This window comes from Amblyomma mixtum, chromosome 1 (assembly GCF_055824585.1).
Source record: "Amblyomma mixtum isolate Tamu chromosome 1, ASM5582458v1, whole genome shotgun sequence".
Classification (NCBI taxonomy): domain Eukaryota; kingdom Metazoa; phylum Arthropoda; class Arachnida; order Ixodida; family Ixodidae; genus Amblyomma; species Amblyomma mixtum.
In genome coordinates, this window is record NC_143012.1 from 65354510 (window position 1) to 65368265 (window position 13756).

General features: G+C 44.6%; 1 protein-coding gene across 1 annotated transcript in view; it reads right to left on the reverse strand.

The window, feature by feature from the left end:
- LOC149366545 (uncharacterized) overlaps nucleotides 1-7462 on the reverse strand; it is a 41619-nt gene extending 34157 nt beyond the window's left edge. The window contains exon 1 of the mRNA XM_089551382.1: nucleotides 7130-7462. Coding sequence (XP_089407508.1) covers nucleotides 7130-7236 — 107 coding nt within the window. The 5' untranslated portion in view covers nucleotides 7237-7462. The remainder of the gene's footprint in view (nucleotides 1-7129) is intronic.
- Nucleotides 7463-13756: the final 6294 nt, after the last annotated feature.

Here is a 13756-nt window from a genome sequence, read left to right on the forward strand (position 1 = left end):
AGCTAAGGAATAGTCTAGAAAGGGACTGTTAAGGCTCGGAGGGGGTTCGTGGTTGAGCGTGGTAAACTGCCAGAGAAGGAAGTTTTTTAGGATAGCGGTATGGAGCAACACAAGACATGCCTGTTTCAGTACAGGAGTTCAGTAGTAAGCCAGTGGTACCGTCGTTTAGCATGCAATGGACGTTGGCTGCTGTATAATTACGCTTGCACGATAATCACTGAAAATGATAAATAGACGATTTAATCATTTAACACCCAGGCCCGAACTGTACTCATGAGTCACATTCGCGGAGGCCGATGATGTTATGCTTCAACTGCGAGGTAAGCTCGTTCATCGGTCTCCGGGCATTACTTATATGCGTTACGGTGCGTCTGTTAGTACTACGCATTTCAGAACCTGCGATCTCATAACTGTCGCATCAACTCAGAAAAATCCTCTCGAAAAATCATTTTTTGTGTGTTTGTGTCAATATCAGTAAGAAAGCAATCAAACATATTTTCGAAATCAGAACGTCATAAGAAAAATATAAGCAAATAAAACATTGTCAAATTTTATACTTTCCGAAGAGTTAACGCTTTGATTAAGCACTGCCTTCAGAGTGAGTCTGATGATACGAATAACTATTCTGGAAATAAATCACAGTGCCATCGAAAATGAAAAGATATGCACATCATTTTTTTAATAGCAGAGAAGCCCTGCTGAAATCGTTGCAAGGGTTTCATTCGAAAACGCATTTACGTCTGAGCGTTCGACCTAAAACCGACGGAAGAGAGCAATACTAATCTAAGATGAAAGCGAGCGCGGTGTCATTTATGAGCTTGATATGGTTCCAAAATTCTAGTGGTAGGCGTGTCAGTTCTTTTCAACTTGGCCTTGCGGTCATTCCAGCGGCATACCTGTTAGCCATAGAAAGAAAATGCAATAGTACTTACCCGTCTGTGCATGAAAGAGGAAAAAAAAAAATTGCTGGGGCTTAGCTTTGGTTAAGCCTAGGTAATTGCGAAAGCAATATCCCCCTTGGCTACGCTATGTGGTTCGCTTATGGGTGGTGCACATTGCTAATGTCCGTGTGTACCCATGAAATGGAAGGCCATAGACGTTTAAACTGTAACACAAGAATCTTGACTCGCGTCCGAAGTCTTCCATAGCTATACCGAAGAACCGGCGAGCAGGCGCTACTTTTCTCTACACCCGATAGCTCCTGTATGTCTGTCGATGACGTCATACCACACGCTGCAACACACATCCATCACCGCAGCAAGGCCTGCAAGCTCTTGCAACTTGTATGACGTCAATCGCTTGCCGCCGTTCGCAGGTGGTCGACCGGCCGCGAAGGTCTAGCTGCGGCGCGCTTAAGAGCCGACTTGGTGTCCCGTCTCTCCCTCTGGTATGACGTCAGTAGTCACATGACCGACCACCGACCGTGAAGGGTAGGCTGCGGTACCGCGAAGAGGCGACACCTGGCGTAGTATTGCTTTCGCAATAAAAATGCATGCTTGTGGGGATATTGCGAAGGATGTGCGCTTGGGCTGGGCGGCGCGTCTGCGTCATACGGGGTACGTGAAAAAGGTCTTTGTCCTGCATTGGGCGTTACCTTACTGACATTGTAAGGACAACGGTCCGCAACCGGACGCCGCCTTGCGGATCTCGACCTCAAGTGTTTCCATAAGTGCTTAATGGAATGTGTGCGAAGAGCAAGAGGGCAATAAACGGTCCTGTATTGTGCAACCATCTTGCGTTAACGGGGGACACCGGTCTTAGGCCTATTTTTCCTTAATTTGAGTCCAATCCTAATGAAACTGTACCACCTTATACCCCTGCCACACGGCAAATTTAATGTCATTCCCATCGAATGCCTTTCGTTCAAAATGACATTAGTTTGCTGTCACACGAGAAAATATAATGTCATTCGATGAAAACGACATTAGGTATCGAATGAGTTAACAGAACTCATTCGCCAGCGATCTCCGAGCTAATGTGTTCTCTCGACACCAGAGACTTGGTGAGAATATACACCGAAAAACATGATTACAAAAACGTCACAAGCACTGTAATATTTCCGCGTCCGTATGATTGTGCGGTCGTTCATTTATGTATATAAAAATGCCAAATAGAATTGGAAAAAAATAAAACACACTCTCGCTACCAGCCTTGCGTGGATAACATTCACAACATGGCGACGCCCAGCTCGCCCCCTTCGGACCGAATACTGCGTCGCCGGTGCATTTTTCGACGCGATAGCTTGCTCTAAACGGTTGTATTCGCTTTTATTTTGTGCATTCTCATCCCTCCGTAACAATATAGGTTTGAAATATTAGTCGCTTTTGAGATAAATTGCAGAATTTCTTGATGCTAGGCTTAACTATGTACGGCGTACACTGTCGTCATAGCAACGACCCCGAGCAAAGTACTTCTCCAACTTTACACTAGAACTTACATTTTCATTTCATCCAATTGATTTACATTAAAAAAGAAACAAAGCCTTCGAATGCATTCATTACTGCCGTTAATAAAAGAGAAAAACGTTTCTTCGGCACTCAGTTCAGGAGGTTTGACTTGTTGTCATCCAGATGGAGCCACAGTATGTTATGCTTCTCGCGCGCTATGCTAGTCACTCCCAACCACCGTGCTCCCAACTGAAACTGTTGTGACGACGGGCGGCAGTGCGCGCAAGGTGCGCCCGTAGCATGCGCAAAGCTTTTGCGGACGCACAGCTAATACTGACTAATTTCAACATAGGGAGCATTTCACAAAATGACATCCGCCATTTGCCTGCCGCTGCTGGCTGAGGTTTGGCTTGGCTTGGACTCGTGGTGGATAGCAGTGATTAACACGTTATTGAAATGAGGATGAAGATTTTAAAATCGGTTTCCATTAGCAAAGCAATACTTTTTGCAACGTATTGAAGCATACATCGAAATTTTTGTATGCTGGACTCTCTTTCCATCGCAATCGCCATCATTTGCAAATGACATTAGTTTTTGCCGTGTAGCAGCGCGCAGAAAAAATGACATTAAGTCGAACAAATGTCATTCGATGAGAATGGCATTAAATTTGCCGTGTGGCAGGGGTATTACTCAGTTTTTATACTGATTTCAAAAATGAAATTACCTTTCTCATAAATTGCTCGGTTTCCAAGATAATTAATTTTAATTAGTCATTCTTTAGTACGTCGGTGCAAGAAAAAACTGCTCAATAAAAAATCTTGTTTAATGCATGGGTAGCATAGAATAGTGAGTAAAGAGTGTAATAATCAAAACCATTTTTCCATTTTACCTTCATTAGTAATTTTACAGCACTTGGAATATCAATATTCAAGGTGTGAATGTAATGCATCGATAAACTTTGCGAAACTATAAATGTTTGAAGGGCGATGGAGCAAATCTGCTTCAATTATTACGCACACTGTGCCTTCAGCTTGCGTTGGCAAACAATATGACATCTCTGTCTGTCCTAGATGTTGAGATATCGACATACTAAGACAGCCAGAGGTCCAAAATTTTCATGCCATCAAATTGTCTGCTCCTGCATACATTCAGCCTACACGATGACCTGAATTTAATATTATGGTCAAAATGCTTATTTCTTGAAGGAAAAAATTGGTACAGTTGGAAAATAATAGCTGTAGGTTCCACGATTGTCATTTTCTGAAAATCGATTTTTGGGTAATTTTTTGGTCTCAAAGACCAGTGTTCCCCCTTAAAGGAGTGCCTGACTGGGCACCGCTGAAAATTTGCCGACTCATAGTGGCCGATGAAACTAGAGCGCATTTATCGCAGAGTGTCATAACGCCACGGCTTAATAACGAAGAGCACATGGGAAAGGGGAGTTTTCTTTAGTTAAGCTTGGTTAAGGTTGATACCTTAACCAAGCTCATTTCTCTTAAAGCACGTCATACGAAAATGAGACCACGACTGCGCAGCACATTCTCCATCTTGTTATCGATAATGTGAATCTCCAAGCTCACGGCCACCAAACATGAACACAAGGAAAGGTTAATGTTAGGTACAGCCAGAGAACGCAAGGCAAGGTTAATGTTTGGTACAACCAGAAGTAGGTATATCTCACCGCTTATAGACGACATCTCTGAAAGAAAAAAAAATTAAACAGCATGAATAATATGTTAAACACACAGCGTAATGACATTTTATCGGCGTCGTTATATGCTCTGAGGACCTAGATTCAAATCTTATCTGCTTTCATACCCAACAATTGTGTACAAAAGCGTTTCGGAGCGGGAAATATTTTATGAACTCAGCTTTTCATATACTGTAAGATTTCACTATAGCAGCCAATATAACCACAGATCAACCGACGGTAGTCTTACATTTCTTTCTATTAAATTTTTTTTTTCCTATCGGCAAAAGTGTTCCCTATTCGTTTTCTATTGGCAGTTTTAACTGTTCGACGCGATCGATGGAAACGCTCTAGAGAAAAGATTTCGATACATAGGAGAATGAACCATTACCTTCATTGTTTCTATGAAAGTATTGTACAATTTTCTAATTTTCAGAAACACTCCTCCGATAACGTTGGACATGCTTACATGCTTGTCAGAGAACGGCACCAGCAACACAGAACAATTTTGGTAGTAAGAAGTGGTTTGTGCCGCGTTTTCCCATACGCTGCAGCGCTGCTTCAGAAAGAGAATCGTTTGATCGAATGATCGCTGGCATCGAAGTCTTCTGCACATCGTGCTTCTTTTTTGGCCAGAATAGTTGGGAGCATTTTATACTTGTAGTCGGCTATAGAGTTTTCAAACAGGTACACACAGATGACAAAACACCTGCTCTTTGAATTGTTGTGAGCGGGTGCAAAAACCTCGAGCTACCATTTACACCATACATGTGCGCACAACAGTCCAGCGAGTAAAATGGCGACGCCCAAGGAGGCCTTTTTGGAAAAGACCCACACGTTTATCCCTCGCCCGTCTAATCACCTCTTTCAGTATGGAAACGAGCAGGGAATAAATTTGCAGTACGCATTAACAATACCCTCATGCATTTTTTATTTCACAGCGACCGCTGTTAAGGCCATGTTTCTCGTTTCTTCCGCGTCACTGTCGTTGGCGTAACGCGGCAGGTGAAACGCGTCACACTGATTGGCCAAAATGAAGTGACGTCACGCATGACGCCACGAAAACACGCCACGCTGATTGGGCAGAATGCGAACCACCAATGACGTCACTCGTGACTCTCCGAAGCATTCAGCTTACCCTAACGCTGATGAACAAAACTTATTTTTTATTGAGGAAAGGAAATAGCGCAGTAACTGTCTCACATATCTCGGCGAACACCTTAACCACGCCGTAAGGGAACGGATAAAAGAGGGGGTGAGAGAAGAAAGAGAGAAAGAGGTGCCGTAATGGTGGTCTCCAGAGTAATTCCGACCACCTCGGTATCTTTCACGTGCACTGTCATCCCACAGCACACAAGCGCCTTTTGTCTTTCGCCTCCGTCTAAACGCGGCCGTGGCTCAAGCGTATGATATATCCTAGTCCTACACGCGTACCTAGACGTATTAAAGATTTCTGCTTTCGTCTGCACTCCAATCCATCCCCGTCGTCACTAAAATCACCATTACCCCAGCGATAATTGCTCGCACACTTTACTGGTGCTCACAGCGCGGACATTTTTGGTGAAAAATGTGGTGCCCATAGCTACTTTCGCGCTGATAGCACCTAGTTCTTTCAGACGCTAAAAACTCACCTTTCATCCCATAACTGCGCGACAGAATCTCAGCAATAGCTCTCCTCCTCGAAGTGGTTTGATAGATCAGCATTAACTAGATGAGAATTACCGCTGAATATCCCGTTCACAGAGCGTTCTGCAATGTATAGTCAGGCCAAAATGAAACGCAAACAACGCCTGTGAGCAAACCAGATATTTTAGCAGTGTACTTTCAGCTGCAGTGTACAAATAGCCAGATTAATGTCTCTGGGCAAAGAGTCTACCAATATAAAAAAAATTTAGGGGGCACTTAAAGGTGCACCAAGAGGAGCTCATGTTTTTACCACGGTTGCTCGATCTACCCGCTCCAACTTCGAACTAGTCCAGTGCGTCCCATTTTCATTTTTAATCGGATTAAACTTCCCGGATCCAGCCTTTATTTTGAACTCACCTCCGAAAGTAGGCGGAGTCAACCAACGCGCGGAGTGCCTTTCAGCCAGTCGTGTGGCGGCTTCGCTTTTGCTTTTATTTTGTTTTTAGGATTTCGTGAATGAATAGTTTCAGTGGCATACAACATAGCCGCAAATTAGGCCCACAGAAATAAAAATGCGCGTGGACATTTTACGTTGCGTAGAGCGGCAAGCCAGCACTCGACTGGCTGAAAGGCATTGTACGCGTTGGCTGACTCCTCCTACTTTCGGAGGTGAGTTAAAGAAAAAAGGCGGGAGCCGGGATGTTTAATGCGATTTAATAGAGAAATAGGCCGCAGAGCACAAAAATTCAGGGGTCACTTTGTCTAAAGTGCGTAGAGGCGAAAGCGTTTTCCGCACCACTTTGCCTATGTGACACTGGTGACGTCGCCCACTGGATGACGTCACACATAATTGATGACGAAGTAATGACAAATTACTAATTAATGAATAATTACTGATTAATCACTCAGCACTAATTGGCTGGTAATTAATGGCGCTCAAGCTTCGCCTTTAGGAGTGGAACGCGACAGCGTGTTGTAGCGCTGCCAGAGAGTCCACGGAACGCCACCATCCGTTCGGCGCGATGCCTTGCCCTTTGAACGCAACGCTTTTTGAGGAAAGGAAATGGCGCGGTAATTCTCTGTCATCTCGGTGGACACCTGAACCGCACCGTACAGGAAGGCAGGAAGTGGTAGTGAAAGAAGAAAGAGGGGCCGTAATGAAGAAACTGAAAATTGAATTTCAGGAAAGGAAATCACGCAGTAACTGTCCCACATATCTCGGTGGACACCCGTGAAAACGCGGAGACATCTGTCGACACGGCTGCTAACGACACGGATTGCTAACGACAGTATGAGGCATTAAAGGCTTTCGCATTAATAATTAAAGGCTTCTAAGATATATCAAGTTCCAACGGTAAAAATGGCTGAGGCTTAGCTTAGGTTAAGCCTAGTCAGATGCGAAGCATATTGTCGCCGAGTTGCATACCGAGCACGCCGCTTGGCTAGACGTTCTTCACGCTCTTCATCAGTCTCTGTAGCACGCCGCAACTTTTGCTTCTCATTCCAACGAGCAGCCCTGTCTCCAGGAGGCATCTCTGTCCCGTGTACGCCTAGCAGAGGCAGGCGCACCCCCTTGTATACCGCCGCTCCAGCATCACGTGTTCACTACAGCGCACCTAGCGGCAGAAGCAGGAAACACATTGGTCGCGACGCCTCGCGCGACGGCGCGAGCTGGGGCCCCGTTTCTCCTATGTCGTTACGTCACGCATCACGTGGTCCTCCTTGGTCGCGACGCCTCGCGCGACGGCGCGAGCTGGGCCCCCGTTTCTCATCTGCTGTGACGTCACGCACCACGTGGTCATCCTTGGTCACGACGCCTAGCGCGACGGCGCGAGTTGGGCCCCCGTTTTTCATCTGCTGTGACGTCACGTATCACGTGGTATGACTTGGAGGTCACGAAAGGTCAATGGTAACGACACCGCCGCGCTCGAGGAGCTGGGTTTGGCTATTTTAGTATGCTTCGCATAAAAAGACGAGCTCAGAATCCTCATCAGTGCACCTTTAAGCTCTCCCTGAAGGGTATGACGCGATAGATTATTGGGATAATTCCCATACGATTAAAAAATGTATAAGAAAATATCTTAAGAAAAAATACACTTAAGAAAATGTCTATGAAGTGTATGACCATAAATGTACAGGTTCTCTATAGACTGTCTTTAAGATTCATATTGCCTAGAGACCACTTCATAACTTTTATCTATAGAAAGTCTATAGACCTTACAGGCAAAAGTCTTTAGGTGGTCTATAGGCTGTTTAAAGTAAGTTTTAAGGGATACATGAAGAGGGTCATTCTTTGCTTCACATTCATGGATCCCTGGGAGTCCTCATACCCCTCCTGGTGCAGTGGTGCAGCAGTTAAGCGATGCGCAACAACCCTGCCATGGCAGTTTCTCCCAGGAGTGGGTCTTGTGCGGTCCAGGTCGCTCTTACCGAGCGGCCAATCATTAATTTCAGCTGGCGCGGTCGGCACTTTTGCTTACTATCCGGTGCCAGGTTGGGATGACGCTGCAAAGTCATGACCTAGGTGGCCCACCTGCCTCCTAGGTTTCTCTCGGCCCTTACAAAAAATTTTTAGACAGTCTATAGACTGTCCATAGACTTCTCTCTTTAAATTCAACAGACTCTCTATAGACAAATCCTAGAGAACAGTCTATAGGCGATACAAATGCTATAGACAGTCTATAGACAATCTATAGATTTATGGCCATAGACTTTTAGTAGACTTGTGTCTATAGACAGTCCATAGAGTATGAATAGACAAAATAAATATCTATAGGAAGGCGATAAAGTGTATAAGAAGTCTGTAGACTTTAGAAGTCTATAGACAGTCTATAGGCTATGAATAGACAAAAATATCTATAGGAAGGTGACAGAGCCTATAAGAAGCCTATAGACTTTCTATAGATAAATTTCATAAGGGTGGGCACCTCATGAGAGTCTTGCTAGCTCGTGATTTTTCGCTCACAGCGCCTACGCCGAAAACGCATTTTCTGGACAACGAGGCCTCTTACGCTATCGCGTTAACATTCCTACGACGCTCGTAAAAGAATCTCTTGTGCAAAGTGGAGGACAGCGTATGCATGTTCGCGTTGCATTCTGGCCTGACTGCACCCCAGTACTGCAAGTCCTACTCGCTTCGTGCAATTTCGAGGAATTCGCAACACTTTATTCTGCTCAGCAGAATGCTCCGTTGAGGTCGGGCGCCATATGCCGTTGTACACAGTGAAGTGTATGCGGGAACTCGCTTTACTTACGCGACATCTCGACAGCCATCATTGATTGTTCAGCTGAAGAAGGCAGGAAGCAGAAAAAAATGACGCAACAGAACAAGAGAGTAGTCTCCAGGTGTGCGATAACCTAACTATTCAGTTCCAACTCGTTTCTTTTGCGTGTTAATTTCAGATGAATTCAATGCAAACACGTCCGTACACACGGAGAGGATCGCCGCTATATAAGCGCCAAGTACCCTACATGAAGGGGCCATGTGAAGGTGGATTACGTGGTTGCGCTCTCTCCGTACTTTGTGCGTTTGATACGTAAGAGGAGTTTTGATTTGTTTGTTTATGCTGCTAGGCCTACTACTTCTAGGTATTCGAATACAGCGTTCGTGCAGAATTGAAGTATTTTCTCTAGTTCGCCGTCCGTTGCTTGACTGCATCAGCGAGTAACATCATCTGCGCTGAAGGTGTGCTCGAAGCGTGGTATTTTGGAGACTGAGGGATATGGGTTTCATACCCATTGTAAATATGATAGGGGGTGATGATAGACCTCTGTGGCGTGCTTCGCATGAGGGATGTGGTCTGACACCGAGTTGGAGCTGCGGAAGCGCTCTGTGCAGAGGCGAAGAAAGGCTTTCTGAAATGTTAGGGCCGCAGTCTGCAGAGCATACTGCTTTAAGTAACGCGCCCTGCGCGACATTAGACGCGGGAGTACCGGTAGCTGCCCACCGCCAGTGCGCACGCCCTGATTGGTCCCGATGCAGCAGGCGCGAGCGCAGCTGCCAGGTACCTGGCGCCATCTGGCGCCACCGAAACGATCTACACATGCGCATTGGCGGTGGGCGGGCTCCCGGTACCCCGGTAACGGCAACACTGTACGCGGCCTTGCGTACGTCAATTATTGCTAAAGTGCTTGGATCGAACCTCTTTGAGGGATTAGAGGGTATGGTTGAGGAGAATCAAGAACTGTGGTGTGTAGACATTTTTGTACGGAATCTGATTTGCTGAGGCGACAAACGCGTTTGTTCGTCGAGGGTGCGGTGAATGCGGATTCCCGTCGTACTTACGCGACTGTCCAAAACCCGACATCATTGATTGCTCATCTGGGGAAGAGAAAAGAAAATAATGAATTGCCAAGACAAGAGGATATAGGATCCAGGGCCGGGACAATGCAATGATTACAGTGGTGTTTCCGAAATACTGCATTCGTTATTATTAACAGACTCATCCATCTTTTTCGCTGTCAGAGGTTTCCAGACATTTATATATGATAAAAATCTCATTTTCGCACTTTTTTTTTCATTCAACTTCATTACAGCGTAACATGGGAGTTTTATATAAACTTGGTAGAGTGATTTGTTATCGGTGCGGTGTATCGACCACCAGGCACTTCCATAGACCACGTGCATTCTTTAAGTAACTTGCATTCTCATCATATCAGCAATCCAAATATAATTATCCTAGGAGACTTCAATCTTCCCGGAATTCATGGGCATACATTATCCATTACTGGTCACGACATTGCAATCAGTAATGAACTTGTCAATTTTTCTTTGTCATTTGGATTAAAACAGATAGTTGATAAGTCCACGAGGTCTTCGACAATACTGGATCTGGTGTTTTTAAGCTCTTCTCTTTTCGCGACGAATTTTACATGCGAAGTCGTCGAGGGGATATCCGATCACAACGCTGTTCTTGTTTCGATCCCATGTTCTATTCCTTCCTCAAAACTAACTTATTCAACATTTCCGGATTTCAGTAGAGCAGACGACGTGGCTATCCTGGATTTATTAAGTGACGCATTTGAAGTTTCAGCACCTTAGCATATCAGGTGACGTGAATTCTTTAGTAACATTTTTCGAAAACATTGTGAAGGTCTGTATTCAGCGTTTTGTTCCATTAAAAACTAAAAAGCAAAACCACAGTATGCCCTGGATAACAAGGGACATACTGCATCTTTCTCGCCGTGTTGCCAGACTACGCGTTTCCAAGCGCAATGGTAACCCTGAACTCTTGCAACAGTTCAGCGACGCTAAAGAAGAACTCCGTGCCAAAGTTCACTCGGGAAAAGATTTTTACTACATAAATTCCTTGCCGCAATTAATGAAACACAATCCCCGCAAATTTTGGGCATCCATATTGCCACAGAGCACTAGTCCCAATACCTTCATTATTGATGATAAGCTTGTCTGTGACTCATTAGCTATAGCTACTAATTTCAACACATATTTTCAGTCGGTATTTACAAGAGATAACCTTGAAATGATTACTTTTCCTAGCAACTCTCAATGTTCTGTCGAAGATATTTCAATAAGCGTTGAAGGTGTTCTGAACCTCATTCTGAACATAAATGTGAAAAAAAGCAGTGGTCCTGATGATATCCCTAATGTATTTCTGCATCGTTACTCTCTTTGGACCAGCCGCTATTTGACTACCATCTTCCAGAAATCGCTATCATCCGCAACCGTCCCCGTAGCCTGGAAGCTTGCAAAAGTTATTCCCCTGTTTAAAGCTGGCAGCACCCAAATCTTGTCCAACTATCGCCCCATTTCGTTAACTTCACACTCATGCAAATTACTAGAACATATCATTCATAAGCACATTACAGAATTTCTTGAAGCTAACAATATCTTGTGCAAATTTCAGCATGGGTTTCGGCGCGGGCTCAGTACCATTTCACAACTTGTAGAATTCACGCACGACATTGCTAGTTCCCTCGACACCGGCTCACAAATCGACGCTTTATTTATCGACCTTTCTAAAGCTTTCGACACCGTTCTCCACAGCAAACTTCTTTGTAAACTTAATGCAATACTCAAAAACCCGTTACTGGTAGACTGGATATCAAGCTTTCTTTCTAATCGTACACAGTATGTTTCTTTCAACTCCTGTTCATCTGAAACTGTTAATGTATCATCCGGTGTACCGCAAGGATCCGTGCTCGGGCCACTGTTGTTCTTATTATACATTAATGATTTGCCAGAAAATATTATTTCTAAAATTCGGTTGTATGCAGACGATTGTGTCATATACAGTTCAATTAACACCCCTGAGGATCACGCGCAACTAAATCAGTCATTCGTGTCATTCTGCTCATGGTGTGAAACATGGCAAATGCAAATAAACTTTCGTAAATCTGTATACGTGTCATTCTATAATCGCACAATACCATCTTCTTACACCTACTCATTCAAAGATAACTCTCTGAATCAAGTGTCCGAGTACAAATATTTAGGTCTTCTTTTTTCTTCTAACTTGTCCTGGTCAAAGCATATTAACACAATATCCAATAATGCAATGCGGAGGCTCGGTTATCAAAAACGTACACTAAGTGTTGCCCCACAAGAAACTAAACTGGTAACATACAAAGCTTTAATTCGTCCACTTTTGGAGTACGGGTCAATAATCTGGAATCCTCATAAACAGTCCGATATCAGTAAGCTGGAATCCGTCCAAAGGAAAGCAGTACGGTTTATTTGCCGACGGTATGACAGACATTTTTCACCTTCATCCACTCTTCCTGCCATAGGCCTTTCCCTCCTTTGTACCCGCCGCGACAATGAGTGTTTAAAATATTTTCATGGTATTGTTAATTCATCCCGCTTTGCTTCACTGTCTGAGTATTTGCATTTTTCAGCATCTTCATCTACAAGGAGCTACCACCCTTTGAATGTAACACCCATTCACGCGCGCACTGATATGTACAAATTTAGTTTTTTTCCTCGTGTTATCGAACGATGGAATTCTTTACTCGGTGATATACGCTCCCTGGAACCAAACCTATTTTTCAATGTTGTTGCAAATCTGTGATTAGTCTGTTCCATTTCTGTTCTGTATTTTAATGGTGTTCACTTCTGAATATGTTGTCCCTCTCTGCCTTTTTTTTTCTTCCCCCCACTCCTGCAATAGCCCCATCGGGGCTGCAGTATATGTAAATAAATAAATAAATAAATAAAACACCACTTGAAAGAACTTTGGGGGACCTTAAGGAAATGTTCACTCAAGTGAAAGTTCGCTCATTGGTTCGTCAAAGCAGGAGCTTGGAAAGCAAAGGAAAGGCGCATAACTGCCCTCTTGGAACAGTGGACACCTGTCGTGCTTTAAGCTACGTGGCGGTAGTGACAGATGTATGCTGCATGCGATCCGTTGTCATTGACAACGTTGTGGCAGAAACGCGGCACTGAAGTCATAGGCCATGGGCGACCATTGTATTCAGGGGCGTTGGCGTTGACAGCGTTTTATACTCCGATGTTTTTAAGGACAGAAGTGCGCATAATTGGCTCTCTGGGTCAGTGTACGCCTGATTCGCGCTTATATGTACGCGATGTGTTGAGATAGAGATGTGGACTGCATGCGTTAGCGCTCACAACGTTGTGGCAGACACGCGGCACTGCTGCAATAAGCCGCAGCGTTCACTCGGTGAGCAAACTGTCTCAAACAACCATAGGGTGGGCGCGCTGAGCATCCAGTGTCCGGAACGCACTCAGATTTAGAGTCTCGGAACGTACACAGCTTTAGAGACGCCAAGCCGCTTATAGTTGCCCGATACGCCGTAGCTTCCGCTCTCTAACCAGGTTCAGCAGTAGTTGAATTGCGGTTAACAAAGGTGGTACGTACGCCCTCCACGCAAATGAGGCAGGCCTAGTGTTAACGTGTGCTCAGAAAGCTGATCGTTAACCCAACCTCAAGTTCATCCGCAGGCGTGTTGTGTCGACTGCTCAGACTTTATTAAAAAAAACGCGCGCCGAATGTTCACTCTGATACACCGATATTGAGTAAAGATGTTTAGGACGTTTAGGCAAAACTACCAAGGCGCGTATGTCGTCGAGCCTGCG